The 26,124-nt window shown below is 38.5% G+C and overlaps 1 protein-coding gene across 12 annotated transcripts in view; it reads left to right on the top strand.

Moving 5' to 3' along the window:
- Positions 1 to 26,124, top strand: part of PARD3 (par-3 family cell polarity regulator) — a 445,695-nt gene that overhangs the window by 238,240 nt on the left and 181,331 nt on the right. For 8 of the 12 annotated variants that reach the window (XM_054273679.1, XM_054273683.1, XM_054273680.1 and 5 more), the window contains 4 exons: positions 576 to 955; positions 11,804 to 11,943; positions 13,420 to 13,548; positions 17,387 to 17,425. In XM_054273679.1, the coding sequence (XP_054129654.1) occupies positions 576 to 955; positions 11,804 to 11,943; positions 13,420 to 13,548; positions 17,387 to 17,425 (688 nt within the window). The remainder of the gene's footprint in view (positions 1 to 575; positions 956 to 11,803; positions 11,944 to 13,419; positions 13,549 to 17,386; positions 17,426 to 26,124) is intronic. The other 4 variants (XM_054273681.1, XM_054273690.1, XM_054273687.1 and 1 more) reach the window with 1 other exon arrangement.

Raw genomic sequence — 26,124 nt, forward strand, 5'->3', positions numbered from 1 at the left:
TTGCATACTTTGGATTCTGACCTTGAAGCCCAGTGTCTGTCTGTACAGGATTGAGCATTTTTTTCCCATTTCTTAATGTTGTATTCTGATATACTACCAGCTGAAAAAAATGGAATTGTAAGCAAGACTGGTTGCAAGACTCCATATAATCAGAAAATTGTGGAATACATAGTCTTTTATAATTAGTCATTTTCATTCTAATAATTCTGTTGTCACTGTGGCAACAGTTATTGCAATTATTACAATTATCAAGGTTCAGAACAGAAGGACACTGCAGTCCTGCTATAGAACTGTCTGCATTTCATGGCTGTGGTTAATATTTTTGCTTTTCTGAATCCAGTATTTGCTACATTAGTCATGAAGCATATTTAACCATAGTGTTGCCCTGAAGCAGTAAACCTTAGCGAAAAGCAGACCAAATAGGCGAGCGAACAGATTCAAGTTTTATGGTTTACGCTTGAGTGCAATGTGTCTGTCAGCTCGTGTTGCTTAATTAACATCAGTAATTATGCTTATAATATCTCGTAGTCTGCCAGTCCTAATTTGCTGCTTTTTCTGTTCACTTGAAAACCTAGAGCCCAGCATATGTTCCGCCAAGCCATGCGGACGCCGTTCATTTGGTTCCACGTGGTGCCCGCGGCCAACAAGGAGCAGTACGAGCAGCTGTCCCAGAGCGAGAGCGTGTTCTACTCCAGCCGCTTCAGCCCCGACTCCCAGTATGCTGAGGGGAAAAGCATGAACAATTCTGGACTTCACACCTTACAGAGAATGTCCAGAGTGGGGAACCACTCTGACCAGACAGACTCCTACTCACAGCTACCTCATAGTGTCAACTCATCAGGGAAACCGCCCTCCGGCCTGGTACCGTCACCTCAGAAAGTTCTCACCTCCACTGCCAACAGTGGCTACAACACCAAAAAGATAGGGAAGAGGCTCAGTATACAGCTAAGGAAAGGTAAGGCACCAGCAGGTGCAGCAGGAGATATGTGTGTAGGGTATGTGTGTGTGTGCCCAGTGCCACTGTCCTGGGCAGGAGGGCTGGCAGGAGCACGGGGAGTGCAATGTGTTGGGGAAGATGAAACAGGAAAGCCTTATAGATATGATTGTCTGGCAAAAGATTTTGAGAATATAGAAACTATAAGCAAGATTGAAATGAAAGCAAGCTTGGAGATACCTTAGTTACTGAACAACTAGAAAACAATGGTGTGGCCAGATGGAAGGTAATCTCTTTTTGGTGGAACAATACCCTCTGCTTGCACACAGGTCCAAGGGTCAGAGCAGACCCTACTAGCTTAGCATAAGGGGTCCAAAGAGTAGGTTTTAAGGTTTAAAATATAACACAGTATGGTAATGTAATGATTCTTATAGGCTGTATGTGAATGCTATAGGATTTGTATGTTGTACTAGATTGGTTAGTGAGAATTAGACTATTCAACACAGAAGAAGATTTATTGTATTGTAACGGGAACCTCACTCTCTTACCCTTTTACACTCTTACCTTTTTTACTCTCTTACGCTCTTACTCTCCTACCCTCTCATCCTCTCTAGCCCTCTCTTGTCTCAGGCCTGCTCTGAGCTGTGGCTGCAGCTCCCAGCAGGGCCCTGCACCCAGGCCCTTTGCAATAAACCACGAGTTCCTGACCTGGCTGCAGAGATCTCTCGTCTCTGTCTGTCCCAACTGTTCTACCCCCCGATGCTCCTACACAATGGGTTGATTTTTGCAGCCAAGGCACTGAGTTGTCCCTGAGAGCAGGCCCAGGAGACCCACCCTGCATTCAGCATGTGCAGCATGCCTGCAAAAGGCCATTTTGAGGCGTGCTTTAACATTTTTTTTCTGTTTCTCAGCTAATAAAATAGTGCAGTAAATGTCTCAAATTCTGTTGGCCAAGACCTAGTGAGTGGTGAACTATTTAATGTAAACAACTAAGCAAAAATGGCCCATGTTCTGCACTTCACAGTTAAGACTTTTCAAATTGAGTTTTGCCTTTAGATTTTAAGAGTGTTTTGGATCCAGTTGGTAAATTGGGCATTCTAATTTCCAGCTAAAGCTTTCATTTTTTTTCCACTGAGATGTTAAAACCTTTGGTTGAGATGTAATGTGATATTTCCTGTCTTGGCCCTTATGCTAATATAGTTTGAATGAGGCTGAGAGACACTATTTAAAGTAGTGTGTGCTTATCTCAACATCTGTGTTTTGTGTGCACATGTAGATGCATTGGTACATCCATGAAATTTTTATGATGTGAGAAAATTTGGTATGTTTTTGTAGTTAATGTGTAGATGCTTCTCAGATAGTTGAAAGTATAATAAAATGACATTAAAATGCCAGTATTCTTAGCTCTTGGGAAATGATTTTTTAAAATTATTATACATGCTGTAAGCTTTTTGGTATTCAAATGAGCATGTTTAAGATTAGCTATAATTTGGTCTCTAGCAACAAGAACACTATTTACATTACACAGCAGAAAGTTTACCCATATGACAATATTCTCCATGAACTTGTGGTACATTCCCCTTAAGATACGCCTATGTGCTTAATGTTAATGATATTTATTAATTAACCTTTTTATTGAAGGACATTGAAGACAGTGCACTGAATGGTAGAGGTTTTACAGTTTCACAGGTACCAGGCTACTTGTCACATTATCATTATACTTTCCTTTCTATGAACTTCACATGAACCACCAGATTGCTTCTTTCTGGTTGCTGAATTTTAAGCTCTACAAACTTGGATGACATAAGGTTGAGTTGACAGTTTGCTTCTGTTGTTGATGCTCCTTCAAGAATTTCTCTAGGCCATCAGCTCAGATCAGCCTACTTGGAAAAACTTGCTGTTATTGGTTGAGTAAGGAATCAGTTGCTTATAAATATTCTCTCAGTCACTACAGTGATTTTTCCCTGGGTTTTTCATGTCCATGGAAGTCTTTAGAAGTATTACTTGGACAGTACATAAAATAATTCTCAGCCAGAAGGGGAAATAAACATTTCATATTATTTTAAAAGCACTAACAAATAAATATATAATTTGACACCACAATATTTTTGCATGAAACAAATATGGCGTTACAGCTCCTCATAAGATGCAAGAATATAATTTGGCATTTTATGGATTTTTTGACTGTGATATGATGTTATATTTGGTCATCTTGCCCTGGATACTGTTTCAGAAATACTGCCCCCAAGGCTATAATATAATTTATCTTTGCTGGTGCTAATATCTTAGGTGGTTTGGAGTAAAGAAGGTGCATGCTACCTGTTGATGAAAAGTGATTGATCTCGAAGATACTTCAACATCTAGTTCATACCAGAGGAGTTTGATGGCTCTTACAAAGTTCTCACTTTGAAAGTAAGAACTTTGAAATATATTTAGAATATATTTCAGAAGTTTAAAGGGGATATTTGTTTCTAACAGTTGACTTATTTGAGAATACTACTTATGGTGGAATAGTATTGAACTCAGGCTATAGGTAAAGGTAGAAACTTTGTTTTATGCATAGTAAAAATAAAGAGAATGGGCGTAAGGAAAGATGCCTTTTTATCATCGCTGTTTTTCATTTGTCAATATCCACTGTAGAAAGAAGCATGCCCTCCCATTTTGACTTACATTTGATCACTGTGAGAACACACATATGGAGCAATGAATGCAGCAATACGCTTGAGGATGCCCCAAGTATTTTGTTGTAAATATGAGTTCAGTAGGGATGTTGGTTGTTTTGGATGATTATTTCCAAGGAAGGATGTTGTAATATAATACAGGATTTATAGATTTTTAACAAATATTCTTTTTTGTAGTTGACAGACAGCAGTTGTTTCACCAGTTAGCATCATTACTTTAAAAACTTATTGTGGGGTGCATTAAGGCATGCAAAGTGTTGTCTTGAAATTCAGTTTTCATTTAACCTGTACGTTCTGATAATGGATGTAGTATATGAGAATTGACTCTTTTTTAGTACAGACAGACCCTCTTTATTACAGCTGTATTTTTATATCTTGCATAAGCTTTATGATATAGGGTGACAATCATAGAATAATCCTACAGTATGTGCCTTTTTAATTATGATTTCTTAATATTTATTGCTGATTTGGCATTTTAAAATAACCTGAACTTTGATAGGATTTAGCAGTTTAATAAAGTCAGAAGAGAAGGTCAGTCATATGTTTCAGTCAATATGGAATGTTTGTTGGCTTTTCTAAATGAAAATGGATATCTGTTTATCTTGCCTTAAAGGTCAAGGCCTGAACTTTTAGCATATAGATGTAGGGGTTATTGCTGATATTCTAAGGCCGTTAAGGCTGTATAGCAGTCTAGCTTAATAGCTCACACAAATTAAGATAATGCAAGACATGACAGTGAGCCTGTGTTTGTATACATTTTGGTGTAAACTGATACACCAAAGTAAGTAACAATAAATAAAAATAGTTCTTTGCAGCTAGTGAATAAAGAAAATAAGACCCCTGATACAGCACCCAGAGTGTTAGGATGAACCTTGAGCTCATATGGACCAGGACACTCCCAGAGTGCTCCTTCTCTGGCTGCAAGTATTTGAGCCTATGCAACTGAGAGGAATTTAGTCCAACACTTCTAAATAATAAATAACCAATTATATAGCAAATGGCTCTAAGGCTCAGTTTTTGAGCACTTAGTAACTCACAGCATTTAGCGTGACACTTACTAAAGCATTCACAAGACTACTTTTCCACTGGACATTGTGCTACTCAGATTTCATATCTGCTGCTTTTGATACTGCTGTACTAAGACAAGCTTGAAGTACTCAGTCTGGAAATTAGCTTAATCTAATTTTTTGCCCTTCAGTATAATGCTTATTGCATCATAAGATTTCTATCTATAACTACATGTTGGTATAGCTAATTTAAATGTAAAATTCAGGAAGTAAAATGTCATCACTGAGCTCATGTTTCTTAAGTTGGTCTTAGTTCCACCAAATATTTTGCTAATTTTTTGTCTGAATTATTCAGTGCATCTGGACTTCAGTCCACATCTCCCCACTTCCAGGGGGTGCCTTAGCCACCAGCCATGGGAGTTGTGATTATCTCTTCTTTTTGGCCTCTCTCTTGCAAAACAAGAAAAAGAAAGGGAAAGAAATGAGTGACAGAAATGTCAGGAAAGCTGTAGCAGTTACCACACCCATCACAAACAGGACATAGCAGCTGTGTTCTAGAAGATGAGTCCTGAAACAAAGGAAGCCCCTCTGCACAGTGCAGGAGAGAAAAATGGTTAAATTGTAGATGTGAGCAGGACTATGAGACTTTTCAGAGTTCCTTGTGTTCCTGTTTGGCTTGCTGGCCTTGCTGAGGTTAATAATGCTGCATCTTGTATACAGAGCTGACCTGGAGCTCTGCAAGAGCCACCAGGGGCCTGGGCACGCAGTGCCATGGCACAGTGACACCCAGCCCTGCTGCACACAAGTTCCTTTCTGCAGGAAGCTGTTAGAGACACAAATAAGTTGGCATAGATAGTTTGGGAGTATGCTAATTTGAAATGGCATCATATTTGCTCTGGAGTGGAGCACATCTATGGACAGTTACTTGCTTTGCTTGGATTCATACATGAGAGTGTGTAAGACAGGACCCTGAACTTGTCTGTAAGATATCCTGCATCATGGAGCTGAAGTGTACAGATTTATATGCATTTTTCATTATACTCTCCTGTTTTCCCCACACAGATTCTTGAGCCAGACTTTGAACTGACATTTTAAATTTTTGCTTAAAATTTCTTTTGAAGTGATATGTTCTCTTGAAATTCCTGTTCAGATGCAGAGTGTTTGTCAGTTTTGAAATGAAGCATGTAGATGCCTAAATTACTTCAGTGACCTTGAGAAATGAGATTCAAAAGTGAAGCAAATAATTTTGAGCATTATTAGTCACTGAAGAAGCATAAACTGCATCAGTTTCATCTTTCCATTTTTTAAAACCACTTCTGATCACCATTAGCAGGATGTAGCATAAGGGGAAAAGAACGTTTCTATTAGGTTGATCAAAGATCTTCTTGAGTGGTCTGAGCTTTACTTGGAGAAAAAAAAACTCACTTGTTCCAAATCACTCAACTACATAAAAATGGGCATGCAATTAGTCTTGATTGTGTATGTGGCTGCAGAAATTTTGTAGACAGCTGAGCAGTCAGCCTTCTAAGCAGTCATTTGCATGTACAGTGAGCCTGACTACATGTGCACAAATTCTGAAAATCTGGGGCTTAAACTAGGAGCAGTAAAATGATCTTGGTTAGTTTAGTGATGCCCCTTACAGTAAGAACATATTTGCTGTTCAAATCTTACATTTGAGGTTCAGTCCTTCAAAAAAACCCCAAAAAACCTGTTTTCCAATGTGGAACACTAGGGTAATTAGTTCAGCAGTCATCCATCTGTATCTGGATCTTCAGAAAGAGTCTCCTGTGAACAAAACAGGAGGTTGAAGTGCTTGGGAGGACAGTGTCTGCTCTGACTATTAAGAGAGAACTTTTGGCCCATCTGCTTAGTTTTATTACAACATTATCTCTCTCCTTATTCTCCATCCCAGTATAATCTACTCTTTTCATTAACTGACAATGCTTTATTTTGTAATTTTTGTGATTTTGTGTAACACGCTTTTTCTATCTGCAACCAACCTTGCTTATTGTTTCAGGAAAGGGAGAGTGTGTGCCTTGTCTTGCATGAGGAATCTCCACTTTCTCCTAACAGTCCTTGAGTCTGAGGACTGTTGACCCACATGAGTTGTCCTTGTTAAGATTGCTCTGAAATGTTATTTACCTTTCTTGAATAAGTACTAAAAAAATGTGGTGCCCAACTGTCAGTTTTTAGATGTTTTCTATTGTTTTAGGAGTGAAGTTTTCTGCATTTCTTGTTGCTTGCTTGTTTGTAGCTGTTTTTCAAATTTAGAGATCTGTATTGAACTCCCTGCGAACTCATATGCATTTTCTTAAATTAGACTTGAAGGAAGAGCATGATTTACTTTTAGCACTGCTTACAGTGCTGCAAGGCAAGGCAGCTGCAAGAGAAGTATCACAAGATGTTGACAGTGTAGGTCCTTCAGATATTCTTTACTGGTCTCCGGACCAGTGTTGTTTTGGGAGGATGAAAATACTGCAGAGGTGATCCTGGCTTTTTGTTTTGTATCCTGTCTGTATTTCTACCCGAGAGCAAATTCTTCTGCTGAGAATTCAGACCTGTAGTTGGTGCTGAGTGAGGAACCCACAACTTTTTGCGAAGGATAGCCTTAGAAAGACAGGAATGTCACGTCAGACATTCTTTCCACAATCAAGAAGGTAATCCCAGCACTAGTGACAAATTAAACACTTCTTCTCTGGGAGATAAGAGTCTAGTCACCAGTAGTAAAATTTTATAAAATTTTTAACATTGTCAGTTTATGATCAGACTGCTTACAAATGAAATGATCATGTTCATTTTGGAAATATGTTTAATTAAATTGCAGGAATGGATTTCTTCTCCCCCTTACCTTAAAGCTACTGGAACTGTTTTCTTCTGAAACAGCAACTGACACATCAAATCTGTCACTTTCCTGTTTGTACAAAATAGATCTTTTACCATTGTAACTGCCCTTTTTATTCACCTAAAACTACTTTGTCTTCAGCTCAGAGCTGGCTGAGCTTTTGAGGGTAATGAGACTTCAGAAGGCGTGTTCAGCATCATGTTCAAGAAAAAAGGAGAACTCAAACTTGTTGAGAGAGCTTCTGATTTATCGAAGAAGCCTAAGAATTTGAATTACACAAATTAGTGGGTAATTTTTAAATGTTATTATTACTTGGTGTAATTCGATCATTGTCAAATGATCAGAGATCACAGCTATAGAAGGAAGAAAATGTTTTCTACCCTTTTAAAAATTTACCCTTTTTAAAATCTAGAAGAGATTAAGGTGAATATAACTCAAAAAATCTAAACATTGCAAAGTAAATCTCCTAGCTTTGTGTAGGATGTTTTCTAAAATATGGAAATTTCTTCTGTTTTCTATTCATTGTGGTTCTACCTGTGTGTGTGTCCAGTCTTTGCTGTATTACTAGAATAAATCAGAAGAGCCTACAATATGTTTGCACAGTTCACTCATTATTATAATGCAGTTCTACTAAGAACTGAAAACATTTTAGCAGCAGGGAGATATTAAGATCTTATATGTATTTCTATCAACAGGAGAATGGAAATGAATGGAGTGGAGAGAACTAAATCAGTTAAGTGTGTAAAAAGGAAAAAAAAATTAAAATCAATTCAGTCACAGAAGTCATATTTATTTTTGTCCTCGGTTGGATGTATCCATTTATTTCCCAGTGTTGTGAACATCTAATTTATATATAATAAGCACAGTAGTTTATGCAGCTGAATCATCCAGGGAAGAGCAGCTATGGGGCATGAATTGCCAACTGAAGCAGAGAAATGGTACAAGGAAAATTGCACCCAAAAGCTGCCTCATGCAAAGCTGCACAGAGCAGCACAGTAAAGCACAGCCCATTGAGGCCCCTTCTTTCTACAGAAACAAGTAATTAGAATTTTCTTCCTCTAATATCTGGGCTCAGTGTGGATTTGTGACGATCTGCAGGATTTGGTAAAGACTTTCTGGAGGTTTGACAGCAGAAAATGTCACAGTCCAAATTTATATCCTGTGTGCATTTGTAGTGTGAAAATTTCAACTTCTGTTTTTCCATGAAGTGCTGTGTGTGAACCAGACATCTGTAATGATGCTGTAATCAGGCAATGGGGATTAAGCTTATTAATAATGAAATATTGTCCTGGGAGTGCACTCATGTTCTGATATTACTTTAGAAATTTTAGCAGACAAAACCTGTACTCAAAGAGAAGTATTCAGCGCTGATCCTTATAATAAGAAAAAGATAATTTCCATGAAAAGCTGAGATGTGACTTAAAAAAACCTTATTCAGATCATCTTCACATATTGCAGGGAATTAAAGAGCTCTATGAATGTTTGAAGCATCATTAAAATTGGGAGGTCTCCTAAGTAAAATATGGATGTTATGAGATCTAGTATTTTTTTATCTCTATGTTACAGCACAGATAAATTTTATATTTGCCTGAAAGTGGATGAAGACTTTCAAATTCAAATGTCAGCTGTCTTGAATACTGCAGAAGGAAGGGAAGTTGTCTCAAAATAATTAGCCTAGAGAAACTGATCCATATTTCCTGAACAATAAGATCTGCATGCCCTTGCTATGTATACAGGAGCACATAGTTATGTTCAAGATAAAGATTTTTAAAAGCTTGTGTCACGCCCTGTCATGTCACCTGTGTCAGTTTACTTCTTAGCATGATTTCTGTCTTGATAATAAAATACATTGTAATATATAAATATTGTAGTATATATAATTATATACTACTATATATATTGTAGTATATGCAATATATATTTTATTATATATTGTAGTATATACAATAAAGTAGAAAATAAATACATTTTAATCAAATGCAATTGTGCAGATCTCAGAAATCTGTATGTTGAGTAGTGGTTACTATATTTGACTCCTGCTTTCTTTCCATGTGTGAATATTAATCTGGTCTAGGAAAGTAGGTTTAGCAATTAAACATGGGCAACAGAAATTAATTAATTTACAGAAATTAAGTAGCATTGTGGTGAGTTGACCTTGGAAAAGGTGCTCACCAAACAGCTCTATCACTCACCCTCCTCAGCTGGACAAGGGATGCAAAACACAGCAAAAGCTGTGTTGAGATAAGACCAGGGAGAGATCACTCACCAATTATTGTCACAGGTGAAACCAGCTTGACTTAGGGAAATTAATTTAATTTTTGTCAATCAAATCAGAGTAGGGTAATGAGAAATAAAACCAAATCTTAAAACATATTCCCCTGACCCCTCCCTTCCTCCTGGACTCATCTTTACTTCATGAGTTCTCTACCTCCTCCTCCCAGTGCACAGGGATGGCAATGGGAGCTGCAGTCAGTTCATTGCACGTTGTCTCTGCCACTCCTTTCTCCTCAGAGGGAGGATTCCTCACAATCTTGTGTTGCTCCACAGTGGGGTCCTTCCTATGGGAGACAGTCCTTCCAAGGTGAACCTTACCCACAGGCTGCAGGTCTCCAGGAACTGTTTCAGTGTGGGTCCCTTCCATGGGGTCAGTCCTTCAGGAATGGGTTTCTCCAGCATCAGTCCCCCACAGGGTCACAGTTCCCACCAGCAAACCTGCTCCAGCATGGGCTCCTCTCCATGGGGGCACGGGTCCCTGCCTGGAGCCTTCTCCAGTGCTTCCCATAGGGAACAGCCTCCTTTGGGCATCTCCCTGCTCTAGTGTGGAGTCCTGCAAAGGCTGCAGGTGGATCTCTGCTCCACCATGGACCCAGATGGACTGCAGTGGGACAGCTGCCTCTCCATCATCTTCTCTGTGGTCTGCAAGGAAATCTCTGCTCCAGCACATGGAGCACCTCTTCCCTTTTCTTCTGCACTGGCCTTGGGGTCTGCAGAGCTCTCTTGCTCACTCATCTCTCTGGCTGCTGTTGCAAAGTTGTTTTTTTTCAGTCTGAAATACATTAACACCTCAAATGGTTCAGTAGTTGTGTGTCTTTAACGCAGTTTGTGTTAAGCTTCCCAGGGCTTGTAGCTGGCAACTGTTTCATAAAAGTTTGGTTTCTGTCCCCATGGCATTTTACAAAGGTGCATTCTGTGTTAGCTTTTAGGGACCTACCTGATACTGCTGAGTCCTAACTGCAAGTTGCCTTTGCAGGTCAGCTTAAATGTAGGTTGGGCCTATGTGTGCCCAGCAAGGTGCCTTGACAGCCTCTGAGAAGTTTCAGATGCAAACTGTGGGTGCTGACACTGTTGGGGGCTCTCCACTGCATGGCCAGCTATTTTCATGCTGCACTAAGTGTCCTGAATAGACTTGATGTGTAATGTTGAGTGGGCAGTGGCAGGTTTTTGTAGAGTTTCAGGAGTTGTTGGTAACATTGCATAGATTGTATCTAAGAGAGGATCACAAAGGAGCTTTCTATGCGGTAGGAAAGGCTTCCGTTTGTCCTCAGCTTGTGAATCCTGGAACTGATTACATACCTAATTTCTCTGAAATACAGATAAATCTCATTTGCTGTATTGACTGGACTACTGCTCTGGATTTCTCCAGGTCATTTTAAGTATCTCTGTTTTGCTTCAGTCTGTCTTGGCCAAGTTTAGTCAGTCACCCGGATGTAGAGCAGGACCTCAGAAGTGGCAGCCTGGGTTTGTTCCCTTCCTGCACGACAGACAGTGGGGTGGAACCAAGCAAGAGCCAACAGAGGAGCTGTTGGCTGAAAACAGCCTGAGGTCCCCAGAACAGGAGAAATGAGGCCACTGAGCTCCAGTCCTGTCATCTGCCAGTGTCCACAGGTGGGGCACACTGCCAGTGTCCACCAGTGAGCTGACAGAGCCCCATGCCCAGCAGCATTGGCTGACTTGCTGTTGAAAGAGCTGAAAAGGAAAAAGGAAGGATCATTGGTGAGATCCAGATTGACAAGGGAGAAGACAGTGATAGGATATCAGATATGCTTTGTTCTGATTCCTTGTCACTCAGCTCATCTGAAATAGAAAGTCAGAAATATGGCAATGACTTGGAAGTCATCAGAATAGCAAGTTGCAGGGAGTGCCTGCTGAGCCACCTGTGCCCAAATTCAGTGCTTCAGCTACAGCTTTCTTGTAGATATTTTGTTTTCTTTTTTTGTCATGAAGCAATTCTTCCATCTTACATGTATTTTCATGGATTGTATCAGTGAGGTATACATACATTCTGCTTGGTGTAATATAAAATGTGCATTTTAACCAGTAATGTACATTCTTTATGCAGGTACAGAAGGCTTGGGATTTAGCATTACTTCAAGAGATGTCCCAATTGGTGGCTCTGCTCCAATTTATGTGAAAAACATCCTTCCAAGAGGTGCAGCTATTCAAGATGGGAGATTAAAAGCTGGAGACCGATTAATTGAGGTGAGGAAATATTACATGTTCCTTGTCTGTGTTTTGCCATGACCCCACATACTACATCACTACAGAGGCTTATAGTATTTTATGTTACAGGAGGCTTATTGCCTCTTTTTCCTTTTTTTGGCTTTATATTCTTAGGTAAGAGATCAAGGTGCTGGGCATTTTCAGTACATAATTGTTTGAAGAGCTTAACCTAGACACGCTACAAAAACATAAGTTTACATGTCCTTAGGTGAATAGAGTGTCATAGTCTTGCATTGCTGTTTAGGAATATATTGAAGCAAAGTGATTGTTACCTAGTGAGTACAATTAAATCAGCGTGGAGTGACGGACCAGAAATTATTGAAGATGTTGCCAGGGATGGGAGGCAATACCCTGAAAAGGTTTAGTGAATTAACTGAAAGAGACATAAGAGGAGAGGAGTCCTACAGAGAATCAAGGCCACTTCCCTCCTGAAGTAAGGATGTCCTCAAGGGAACTAAATTTCTCTTAGATAGGTGCCCCACAGAGAGCTTTCAGCAAATCTAGCTGGAGTGATACATTACCACCCACAGCTCTTCATTACTGTTCCCTAAGCCAAATGACACCGGAGGTACAGCTGAGTCTGTAACTGCCTCTCAGGGCTGTAACTTCACTTTACTGCAAAATTGGCCAAGTCAGCTTGAATTGTTGCTGGAGGATAGCCCCCTGTAATTACTGTAATTCAAGGTAACCCAGATGACTTGGGCAGAAGGGGACTGAGACGCATTTAAGGTGACAGCCATGGCATCTCAACTGTGTGAGCTGTTCTCTTATGAGGGGAAGGAAAAAGATGGTTTGCTGACTTCTGAGCACCATGCTCCCTTGCTTTACACTGTTAGTTGTTTTGCCTTCATTTCCAAAATATTTCTGAGCAGGCAAGCCTGAGATTATTTGATCTCTCTCTGGGTTCTCCCTTACTGAAGTTAGCTCATGCAGTGGGGAATTCTGCAGATATTCCATACCTGCCTGTCCTGAGCAGTGGCATGTGGAGGCCACTGAACAGAGGCAAGAGTAGCAACCCCAAGGTTATACATGGAAAGAATTACTTTCTACTTTTGTCCCAATTCATTGTGCTAAATATGTTTGGAAGATATGTATAACATCAAGACAGGTGGAAACGGGACCAGTTGGGGATCATGTGTTGATTTTGCCAAAAGATGCAGAGGTTCTTGTAAGAAATACTGGTAAATGGGATTAGTTGGCTTTAGTGTGTGCTGGATTACACTGTAGCTGCTGAAAAGGAGGGGAATATAAATGTCTGCTTGTTATTTGTATGGCAAGGATGACCATTTAATTAGTTCTACTAAATGAAAGCTGTAATGTGAGCTAATAAGCAGTTTGCTCCAGTGACGGTTTCTTAATACTGTCCCATATGATTCACCTGACTTTTTGCTGTGTGTGTCTGCTGGTTTCCCTGTTTTGGAGTCTTGCTGATGTCTCCCATTTCCTTTGTTGCAGGTAAATGGAGTTGATTTAACAGGCAAAACTCAAGAAGAAGTTGTGTCCTTGCTGCGAAGTACCAAGATGGGAGGAACTGTTGCCCTTTTGATTTTTCGACAGGAAGAAACTTTCCATCCAAGGGAACTGGTGCGTAAAATAGAGAGCAGCTAAGAGATTTAGATGAGTGTGAGCAAATGATTTGATCTTGTCTCCTGCTAGTAAACATGTATGGCCAGCACTGAATATAAGAAAAAGGAAAGAAAAGCTATTTTGTTTTATTTAGAACATTTTACATGCGTGTTTTTTTTATTTTCTTCAAGATCTGCTATTGGAATTAAGTATTTGTTGATAATGTATAAGTGAGAGCTTTATTTGGAGTGAAAATGTTTGTTATAGGAGAAGCTATTGCATAGACTTTATTTGGATGCATGCACACAAGTAGATTATTTCATATCTTTCATAAGGACAAATCTGTGTTTGAAAGCCTGCCATTTGTCCCACTACCTGCTCACTAATATGTTCTCAAACATATAGTATTATGCCAAAATAGGATATGTAAATACCTTTCTATCAAAAAGTGGAAAATATAAGAAGTAGTAGCCTTTTTTGAATATAAATGCAATCTCTCTGGAATGGAAACCCTGCAGTTATTAATTTAGCAGGGCAATTCAGAAGATGTTTCTAAGGAATTTACATTAAATAGGAATAAAATGATGTTTCATACTGTACCTGCTCCACTTGCATAGTGTATATTGATATTTCTCTGATAATTACTCAAGATAGCTTGTTATGAAAAGGTAGACTCTGAATGGTAGCAGTCTCACTTTGTTCTGTATTCAATTAAACTGCTGAAGTTATTTATTATTTGTATTATTGTGGCTATAAACAACTTTAAAATAACTTTCTTGGCTGCATTATTGTGAGAAGATAGACAAATATAAGTATGATGAATTAATAACTTCATTTTTCTAATGGATTTGTGTTATTTTGAATGCAAAGAAAATGAATTTTTGTTTAGCCATTTCAAGATACTAAACATTAGCTTTTTACTTTACAAAACTGCCATTAAACCTAGGAAGTCAAAGTGGCAGGGAAGGTTGCAAATTAACCAACTTTCACCTTAAAATTCTTGAAACATGCCTTCAAGTACTGAAGTGAAAGCTGTCATAAAGTGAAGAGAAATAAAAATTTGAAATCCTATTACACCCTACCTTATCACTGTAACAGTGAAAGCAATCTGTTTATAAGTTCCTGTGGTACAATTTTCATGGCACTGCTATCTTTCATAAAGGTGAATGAAAATGCTTTTTGAGATTTCTAAATAAACTTAGAAGTAAGAAAAATATCTTAATTTTGTGTATATTATTTCTGTGGTAAAATGAGGATGTTTTTATGCATAATTTGACATGAGATTTTGTTTAAATAATTGTAAACAAATATATGGTGTAAGTAATGCAGAGATTTAATAGCAATACATTATCTAGTTTTAAAATAGCAGCAAGCCAGCCCCTTTGAAGGAGTCCAAGCTCAGCAGCCTCCCTGCTCTGGCTCAGGCAACACTCAATTACTTTGGCAAAGTCCAGTGCAGGGAAGTCAGAGCTTGCTGTGGCTGTGTCAGGTGGGCTTTGCAAGGTGTAATGAGATCAGATCTGAGCTGGTGGGTTTTTCTGCAGCTCCAGTTGAACAAATGCTATTGTGAGGATCTGACAGTAAATATATGTGATGATCTGACAGTAAATATATGTGATGATCCTCTGTTGCATAAGGATTTGTTTGTTTGCATTCTGGTGTGAGGAACTCTTAGGTATGCACTGCTGGCTGCTGTCAAAGAGCAGGAGCAGAATTGCTGGGGAAGGTGTTGAAGTAAAAATCATCATAAAGTTTGTTCTTTCTGCTCTGGTAAGAAATAATCCTTTAGAAAAAATGAAGCAAGTCTTTTCAACCAGCTCCTCTCACTGACTTTTACTGGCTTATTGAAAAAAAAAAACAACCCAAACAAATAAAAAAAACAAACAAAAAAGCCACGAAAAAAAGAAAGAACATTAATTTTGAAGTAGGAAGGAGAATGAGCTGAAATCATGTCTATTCATCTTTTTCACATGCAGACCTTCTCTGGCCACTTAGGAACAATTTGTCTTTGCATCCTTTCCCTATTTCTCTCATATTTTCTACATTTGTGTGCTTTAAAATATTAACTGAATGAGAGGCGCCTCAGAAACCAAATGTAGAAAATCATGTTATTTGATGTTATCCATCTTATTAAGGGCAGGCCTTGCTGTTGCTTACTGAGAACACTCAATATTAAAGCCATTTTATATTTGTCAATGTTTGTGTAGATAGTAACTCCAATAAAACAGGTGTTGAGATTTTATGTTTTATGTTTTGGGTTATGGCTTGAATGACTTTTGAAACAAAATTAAACATCTTAGGGTTTCATTTTAAGTAAAATGAAGATAATAAACTTTAGGAAATTTAAGGAGTTTAACATTGCTGTTATTATGAAAATGTTTAGCTAAAATGTAGGGGATTTTTAAGCTGAGCCTGTCTAGGTTGGTATGGGATCTCTGAAACTTGTGTGGATCAGGTCAGGTATGTGTGTGTGATGATCCAGTGCAGCAGAGCATGATAAAAGCGAGGAAAATGTTGAAGCAAATCAAGTTGGCAGAAGTCAGCTTTTGTCATTAGTGAGATCTGGAAGAATGACCATGTTTCTCCAGAATATTGGGCATTTTATTCTTTCCACAGTTACCTAATGCCAGATAGGTATTAGGGATTGTCCACGCAGACATGAGCAAGAGCCACATCATCTCTTAACACCCTTCCCTCCCTGCCCCTCTTTTTACAAAAGGGCCAAGGATTATTCTGGTTAAGGAGAGCTCCTGGAGCTCTGTGGGTGCCTCATGTAATTTGTGAAGAATTTGCTTAGAGCTGCTATTGACTCTGTGAATCCTCTGAAGGATTGACTTAGGTTATTTAGCTTTTGAGCTGTGTTCTCAGTGCCAGCAGATACTGGTTGGCAGCATCAGTCTCCAGTACCCTAAAAATTAATATGCCCATTGGTACATGTGGGACCTTTACATTTTCCTTGTAGCTGTCTTCAGTTTTTTTCTTACTGGCTGTTGGCTTCAGGTTGAAGCTTACTGGATGTTTGTGTTACTGCTTTGCCACTACATTTTTGTGCTTTACAATTTCATTCTTCTGCAGAACAGCCTAAAACAAAAATGTCCAATAAACCATAGCATTTAATTAGGGCTCAGCAGAATGGAAAGAAATAGCTGGTTAGCCCAAAAGTGATCAGCCAGCCGGTATTAAGGTGTCTCTTGAGTTGTCAAATGGGTTTTAATATTAGGTGGGTGTGGGCTTGGAAGAGCCATAGTTCCTTATATGTGTTTCCAGAATTGTTGTGGGATGCATTTTCCAAGGATGTGTGTTTGCCTTATCTGTCCTGAGACACTGGTGAGGAATGGACAGTACAGGCGGGTCCCTTCTGTGGTGAACTGAATGCATCCTCCTGTCCTGGGATATGCAGAGCTGCAGTTCTAGTCCATACAAACATGCTCAAAAGGGGAATTCCTTGCTAATGAGAGTGGATTTTAAAAAAAATAGGTGGAAGGGTTCGTCTAGATTGCTGAGGTCATTCTCTGAAAACTTTAAAGTAGAAGGGAAAAGCCAGGGTGGAGCTTCCCTGAATGAAAATGTTCCACCAGCCAGTAAATGGTGCAAGCAGTTGTGGTTCTTCCTTGGCCACAGTCACCACCCTCACAGCCAGGTAGAGTCAGGTGCATGTACCATAAGGAGCCTGGAATTATTTCTGTTCACTTCTCATGTAGTGGTTGTTTAGACAAATTTCAGTCAGGGGTGTGATGAACAACATTTTTTATTGCCACTTCATTTCAGAACTAGAGCTCTTTGTTTATCCCCTTGCTGTTAGATAGTATGTGTCATATGTAGTTGTGTTCTTATTTATTTTTTTTACTTCCTTTAGAATGCAGAACAAAGCCAGTCACAAATTCCAAAGGAAACGGTAAGAGCTTTGTCTTTTCCATACTGGAAGACTCCCAAATGTTTTTAAATTGATATGGCACTTCTCCATCAAAGTTTTACAGATCCTTCTTTCACCTTATATGCTGTAGATGGCTCTCTGTAGCTTTACATTTTAAATGCATTTTTAATGTAATTTCAAATACTGTTTGAAAATTATACACAATTCTTGCTGAATATGTTCAAGTGCTATTTGAAATTACATCTCTTCTATACAGCCAAAGGCTGAAAGTTAAATGATGAGTGAACTTAAGCTTGAGTTACATATTGAAGCTAATTGTTTAAATCATGATTATATGACAGAAATCTGAGATACAAACACAGAAATTAATCAACTAAGCTTTAAGTCTTAATTGTATCTTCATAGCAAAGGATTGTTATCTATTTGTAAGAAACTATATGGAAGTAATATTAAGTGTAACCTTTTGAGGGCTGCACAAGATCTGTGTGTGGTATTCCAGTGAGGCTCTAGATTGAGGCTGTGTAATGTTAATATATCTCATTTTAGTCAAAGGAAAATGATCAGTCCAATATACAGTATACTAATACATCTAACAAATTTGTCCAAAATAAAAGGTGTATTTTATGAAATACCTACAAGGTATATAACAATAATATATTACCTTAAAGATATACTGGATCTTAGTTCAGAACATACTTCAAGAAACTCCATTCAGTTAGGACCTATTTTAAAATTAAATAATGAATTAGGTTATAGAGAAATTGAGAAGATTCCTGTTGGGACTTGAAATGAGTTAGGCTGCTGAAAAACAAAAAGAGCTTGTCTAGATAATTCACAGTGTCCTACCAGCAAGGGCAAGATGGTGTCTAGAATAAAAAGAAAGTCAGGAGTAGGTAAAGATATGTAAGAGTCAACTCAGTGAGGTAATCAAGGGTATGTTGGTTGATACTATTAATTTTTCAGGCCAATGGAAGCTAACTGTAAAAATGGGAATTTGAGAATAATGTTGGCAATATTCACTTCTACCCTTTTGGCTTTTAGTGTCCTTCTCTCTGAAACTCACCTGCTTAAGGGCTCTCCAAAACTGTGGGTGTATCACTGCTTCAGACATGCCTTGAAGTATCTCTTTACTGCATCTCATTAGAGGATGTGTTTTTATCTTGATAGTTTCTTACCACGTACTGCTGATACGTAAGGAGATCAAAGATCAAAGCCCAGGATAGTATTTCTATCTGTAATTGAATACCATTGAGAATTGAATACCATAATTTGTGGGTGCAGCCTTAGAAAAGTAGCCTGGTTTTAGGAGTTGAAATTCCACCCCAAAAGCTCATTAAGATAAAGCAGATTGCCTACAAGGTGTTTATAGAAATCAGTTGCTCATCTGTTGCAAAGTTAATGTTTTGTAGCAAATTCCATGGTAAAACCCCTTCTCTGGCATTCTTGGAACTAACACTCTAACTTATCTAAGGAAAGAGCAAAATAAAATAGGTATCTCCCATTTGTTCTCTTTAGATGTGGGGTAAAAAATGCTTGTTAATCAGGAGATTATGCAGGAGGCACATGGAGTGTATGAGTAGCTAGGGATTTCTGAGAAAAACAGCTAGAAAGCCCTAGCAAGCCTTGAAAATAGGGAAGTGAATTGGAAAGCATATGAAGACTGAGTAACATATGGTTTCTGAGGGAATGAGCTAGAAACCTGATCAATACAAAAGATTTGCCTAATGTCTTGGTTTTTCATTCTTTATGCATTGGGATTTTTTGTTGTTTATTTAAAGGCTCAGAACAACTCTGAGACTAGGAACAACAGGTCTCTTTATATTTACTGACTCCAGTATGTGAATAAAAAAAGGACTAATTGTGGGAGGTTTTGGTGGGTATTTGTCATGCACAATGCTTTTGCACTTATGTCCCTTGTTCCAATCTACTTAGCTTTGGAAAAGTGTGATACTTCAATTTTACAGACCTAATTTTCCTGAGCTGCACTTTAATAATACAGTCACACATTCTTTATTATTATTTTTGAAAGTATTTCTCTTTGCCTTCCTTTATTCTCCTTGGTTCTGCTTCAATACCTATTTATTTCTCCTCTGTCTACTTTTCAGGTCTTGGAGATTTCTAATCTCACAATTTCTATTTCTGTGCCTGCTCTGATCTTTGTGCTGTTAGCAGTGAGGTTTTAGTCTCCAAGTGTCAAGGACTTGATAGTCAAAAGCAAAGCAAAAAAAACAAAACCAACAAAAGACCATGATGAAGGCAGTGAAGCTACAGAAATGAGAGAGGTGGAATGCAAGTCTGTTTTTCATTTAAAGGCGAAATGGTTGTGGGGTTTCTTTTTGTTATTGTTGTTATGTCTTTGTGGAGAAATAGAAGGAAAATGCACCTTTGAAATTTAACAAAAAAGATATGAGAAAAAACTCCCTTGGAAGTAGAAGGCCTGAAATAAAATAGCAAAATATCAAGCCTAACTTATCATTCTTTACTCAGGGGTTACCTTCATGTAACTGTTACTTTGAAATGGTTTGCATTAATATTGTGGCATTTGGATGCAGTAGTTAGTCCTCAGAGAGGCAATAAAAGGAAATCTTGAAGGTAATTTTTTTTCCTAATTTTTGGCCTGAAATCCTTGACAGAGTTATTCTTTACAGCCCCTATAAGAAAGCATATGAATTCAGTTTTTTTAACCCCCATCACAGAATACCGATTCTCAATCTTAAACTTCCATATAAGAAGATTTTATAATTTGAGAGGCTCAGACAATTTAAGCTCTGCTCTCCAGTTTTACATAAGAAATGCCAATTGCTGATGCAGCTTCAGCCTCCATTCAGTAACTGTGCCCTGGTGAAAACAGGACTGGTGTTTTCACCCTCTGCATTGCTTATGAACAAACAGAGCCATTGCTCTGCTTCTTCAGGAAATGAGGAATCTCCTGTATCGTGGTTGAAAGGTTGTTTCACCCAGCTATGAGTTTGTGCCATTTGTGTAGCTGATGGCAGCATAGAACAGATGCACCTATTGCTAAACAGGGTGATTATTTGGAATGTAGGAGATTGCCTGTAATATGAAAAAACGAGTAATTTATCATTATTACATTTCTGTTTCTAAGCGTAATTATCCTAATCCTGTTACAGTGCATTGAAATGAACTGTTAATTATGCTATGTAAAACATCTGCCAATTAATTTTTCCTCGTACTCTTTGAAGGTTGATAGTATTTCAGTAATATTTTGCTTTTACAATTGTCATTCACTGCTAGTTTTCTGAATTCAGAACCAGCAAGTTAACTTTCATATAAGCATAATTCTAGAAAAATAATAATTATCATATGAGTAAGTATTTTCTAAGGAGTGTTGTTTATTGATAAGAAGAGATTCAGAGTTAGAATTCAGGATTTCATTTCATGATTGTTGCACTCAGAAGCATGGAGAAGCTTCAGTTTTCTGTTCTCATTTGTTTTTCTGTCAAATTGCTGTAAGTGAGCAGAATGTTATGAATTTAAGTGAGTGCAGGATTTGTAAGAGTGACATAACAAGAGTGGTTGGTGTGTTGGAACAATATATAAATGATTAGCTGCATTGATAGAAATTGCAAATGGGATTGCTTTTTATTTTCTTCTGAACTCAAACATTTGATATTCCAGTTATTACCTAAATTTCATTTTGATCATGGTGTTTTTTCAGATCCAATTGCTGTTCTTGCCATATTCTTCTGTGTGTGATTCTGAGTAAATTAGCTAGCTGCCCTTTTTATGCAAGAATTCATTGCCTGTAGGAAAGGTGTGATGGTGGTCAGAGGCGTTTTGTAAGAACTAATTAATAGTTACTTTTGTATGCTTTTTGCTCATAAGTTTTCATATTGTGAGTATGGGAGGCAATATTAGCAAATGCCTAGAAAGAAATTATTAGATAGAAAATTATTGTGGAAAAATAGCAGTCAGTGTTGAGCTTTAAGAGGATGTATTCTAAGTGCATGTTTATTTGTCTTTTGCTCAGAAGCTGTTTGTATTATTTCAAGATGCTAGTCACTGGGGATGCATCCAGAGATACTTTAAAAGCTGTAATAAATTCTCAACACTTCCTATTTAGCACCTATATAGACCTTTAGCTTGGTGATACAAATGTCTGAACATTGAGCCAAGATCATAGATGGACAATGTCAGACTATACCCCCAGCAGTGCTGTTATCAATAGGTACAGAATGATTTTATTCAAAGAGGATATGTCTGACTGATGATTAAGCTGATGCTGTTATTTCCTCCATGGTGCTTAGGAATGCTGCAGATATATTTTTGTACCTTTTTATCTTCTAATGGTGTGAGGCACAAGGGTGATTACAATGTTTTAAAAGCATTTTTACTGCAATTTTGAGTGGTTTCAGCTAATAATTTTCATCAAGTTTTAGATCACTGCCCATATGAAAGAAATAGGTAGTGAATGTGTGATTTCTGCAAGGTACTGTTGTGGTTTCCATCTTTTACCATAGGAGATACTCCAGTATTAAATAGCATGTTCTGGCACATTTATGACTCGAGATAAGACATTAATTCCTACTGAATAATTAATATAACAGTTAAGTGGCTGTGATCATGAATACTTTTTGACCAGTCTGAATTTCCTGGAACGTTCAGTGATAAGGAACATAAACTTCTGCATAATGCAGTACTTAGACCTGACCCTCAGGCTCAGTTTTGACTGTTAGCAGCTGGTGATTTACCTGGGATGAGGTGTGGCACATTTAAACTGGCTTTGTGCAGCACCATAGGGAGCTGTGGCTGCCTTTGGAGCACTGACATTGCAGACACTTGCTGAAAAATTCCCAGTTTCATGGAGGACAACATACCTGTCCCTCCACTGTGACAGGGCTGTCTTAGTGCCACCATTGCAGAGTCATCCAGAAGCCACACTCGTGTGTACAAACTTGTTTATTTGGAGCAAACCTTGTTTTACTGCATCATTGCCTTTAGACTCTTGGTGTTGATTGTCCCTTGATATTAAATGCAGGGAAAACAGTGAGGTGAAATGGTTTGCCATGGTTGCCTGAAAGTTTGCAGCAGAAATAGGAGTGAGACACAGATCCCTTTGAGGTGCTCCATACTGGCATTACTTCACGAGGAATGTGTTTCCTGCCATGGATTTATACTTGGGCATTATTTCTTTTTCAACTTGTTTTTCCTGTCTGTCTTTTCCAGACTCTATCTCTTTCTTTAGTCTCTCAGGTCTTGTAAATCCGACAGGCCAGTGAGAGGATTTTTAGGGAGCTCTGTCATTAGTGTGTTGGGCATTGAAGTTTTCCTTGAAGAAGGGATAGTGCAGAGAGCTGTAGCTTTATAGGCTTCTTTGGCAGAACAGACACCTACTGTGTACCTAATCCCTTGGTTTTCACTTCTCTAGGATAAGCAAAATGTAAAGAAACGGGGTTAGCATTACAATCACATGGCTTTGTTTCAGGACATACAGTAGGGACATGAAGTTTGAATAGTGCAGCAGTTTTGAACAGAGTATGTTGGCCTGAATAAAGTACAGTGGTTATGGTACCTGCACAGACTGGCCCCTGTGAGAAGTTCTGAGATTAAGAGCCAACAGAATGTAATTTTAATGGTGTGATCAATTTTTAAAATGTAGAATCTTGTTTGATTAAACCAGTTTCTATGACAGCCCAGATCAGAGTGTTGGCATTAGGCAGAGTAATGTAAGAATAGACAAGCAATGGACTTGTTATAGGGAGAAGTAACAAACATGTGGATGTACTTAAACATGGGCTTTTGCAGAGCTTTGATTTCCATTCTAAATGAAAATCACATGCTAGAATTTTTATGCTTTGGAAAAGCATTTAATTTTTTTCTAAATCATATCTTAATCCATTCAAACCTTTAAACTGAAGTTATTTTTGCATGTGGAACATCTTTTTTGATGTTAAATTAAATCCTTAAAATGGACAAAACAGGAAATGCAGTGGGGCTGTTCTACAGTACTTTCATGAGCTAGCATTTTTGCCTATAAATACTTACCAAAGTTAATCCACGTCTAATACACAAAAAACTTTTGCTTGATGGGATTAAGATTAAAGCAGAGCACATTTCCCATAAAATCTCAGAATTCAGATCTAGTTTTTGATATTTAGCAGCTGCTGTTTGATTTGAATGAATGCAATCTTTGCCAGATGTGACATATTAACTTTGCTAATATGAATAATGAGTCTCTGTATATGAGCAAATAAGATTCATTAGTGTTTATCTAACATATGACAGATATTAAAATTCTTAGTCTAGAAAGAGATAGAAAAAGAAAGCAAGCATAAGAATTCTGGTTGTTTAGTTGGCTTAAGCCCTGTATAATTTTATAACCAGGTAGGTAGACACTTTAGATCCTCAAAACCTATAATGCAACACAACCATTTGATAAGAAAAAGATAAATGGCCTTATATTTCAGGAGAAAACTGGGTTGGAGTGTGCATGCCACTACTGGATCAGTAGACAGGATTTTCTCAGCTGGTGGAATTGCTCTAGTTATATTTTTCTTTAATGCCAGCCCATGGTGGGATGCACCAGCTCTCAGTTCCTCCTCCCAAGGATGTCCCTCTCCTGTTGTTGGGGAGGTGTGTTTGAGGCCACCTACATTGCTCTGTTTTCAGTGCCTACAGCAGTAATACATTACATTTTTATAAGCACTAAACGTCACCCCCCACAAAACTGTTGTTGACCAAAGAAGTTGTTTTGTTTCCTCAGAGCTGTTTGTTCCATGTGTTCTACATTTGTGTAGGTGATGGCATAGGATGAGAGTGAGTCATCATTTTTTGTGTACCTCAGTTTAGAGGGTGGCCTGATAAGACAGCAGTGTCACCCACTTCACTTGAAGGGCAAAACAGTTTGAGTCACCCCTGATGTTAAGAATGTATTTGCACAACAGCTAAGTGAAATCTCCTCTCTTGCATATGCACTGCTTCATTCTATTTTGCTACAATAATACAGAGACAAGTTTTATTGGTTTCCCAAACTATAGGGCTTATGATTCCTTAGTATTGTGGGTACCTCATCAGAAATAATTAAATAATGGATGCTGTATTTAAATCTTCTAAAGACTGAAAATATCTTGGACAAAAACTGTTATGTTAGGTCAGAATTCCCCATTATTTGAACCCAATGACTAAACCTGGGATTTTGAGATTTCCAGTAGTTTTACAACCTGCGCTTCCTAGAGAGCTCTCACATCCACCAAACTCATATTGTGAGAACTTGAGGTTTTCCATCTGGATAAATTGTAAAGAGAGAAGACACATTTATGAGACAAAAGGTTGATAGATGAACAAAATAGTATTTGAACAGTGGCTAACAGGGCTGTAATGTTAGAAGGCTGGACACAACAGGACTTGAGACAGGTAAATTGAATAGTGAATGGGGTCACTCAAGTTGTTAGGTAGTGTTTGTGCTATAGTTAATTAATCATATGAAAGTCATCATTGTGGTGTATGTATATACACTTATAAGGGTGTATATATAAGGGTGTATATATAAGGGTGTTATATAAGGGTATATATATACACTCATATGTGTGTGTACATGCATATATTTGTGCATTCAAGAGCTTTGTGAAAGTTTTCATGCCGGTGTGTGCATATATATTTAACTGCAGATGCAGAGCTTTACTGATTGCTCTGTGAAAGGGAACTGGAGCACATTTTTGTACACATAGTCACAAAGCAATGTGCAGACAAGTTTCAGTGACTGAAAAACTGCTGAGAAGGCAGCAGGTCTAAGCTTGCAAGAGAATGAACTTCACTGGAGAGAATGCTGCCAGACTTGCAGCAGCAGCGAGTCACTTAGGAAACCTGTCCTGACTTGACTGAAAATTGCTTCCCCTGTTAGGTGGGAGGAAGGTTTTCTGTGCTGTTCAGTTTCTGTTTTCACTCATCTCATGCTGCTTACTCACCAGCTGAACCCTGATGAGGTCCTGCAGAGGGAGGAAGTCCCAGACAATAGTGTGTGAAACATGAACCCCCAGCTGCTCAAGAGAGGCGATTGTCCCACTCTGCTCCTCACTGGTCTGGCCTCACCTTGGAAATTGTGTGAAGTTTTGGGCACTGCAGGATAAGAAAGTTCTGAAGCTATTAGAGAGTGTCCAAAGGAGAGCAATGAGGATGCTGAAGGGCCTTGAGGGGAAGCTGTGTGAGGAGCAGCTGAGATCACTTGGTCTGTTCAGCCTGGAGAAAGGGAGACTGAGGGGAACCTCATTGTGATCTTCAACATCCTCTTGAGGGGAAGAAGAGGGGCAGGCGCTGATCTCTTCTCTCTAGTGATCTGTGACAGGACCCAAGGAAATGGCCTTAAGTTGTGTCTGGGGAGGTTTAGGCTGGATATCAGGAAAAGGTTCTTCACCCGGAGGGTGGTTGGGCACTGGAACAGCTTCCCAGGGAAGTTGTAACAGCACCAAGCCCGACAGAGTTCCAGAAGCATTTGGACAATGCTCTCAAGCACAGGGTGTGACTCTTGGGGTGTCCTGTACAGGGCCAGGATTTCAACTAACCCTAATCTTTCAGGGTTCCTTCCAACTCGATATATTCTGTAATTCTGTGATAAAAGGATAAACAGGATTAGAGGCTGTTACTAGTATGATGAGAAAAGTAATGGCACTCTAACTGTTGAAGTCTATTTTAATGTTGTTTATAAAATTAAATCTGATTTTATGATCAGATCAGAACTTAGGTAGAGGATAATGTTATGTGGA

Source organism: Melozone crissalis, unplaced genomic scaffold (assembly GCF_028551555.1).
Source record: "Melozone crissalis strain CALT ecotype California unplaced genomic scaffold, PUWL_Pcris_2 ptg000016l_1, whole genome shotgun sequence".
NCBI lineage: Eukaryota > Metazoa > Chordata > Aves > Passeriformes > Passerellidae > Melozone > Melozone crissalis.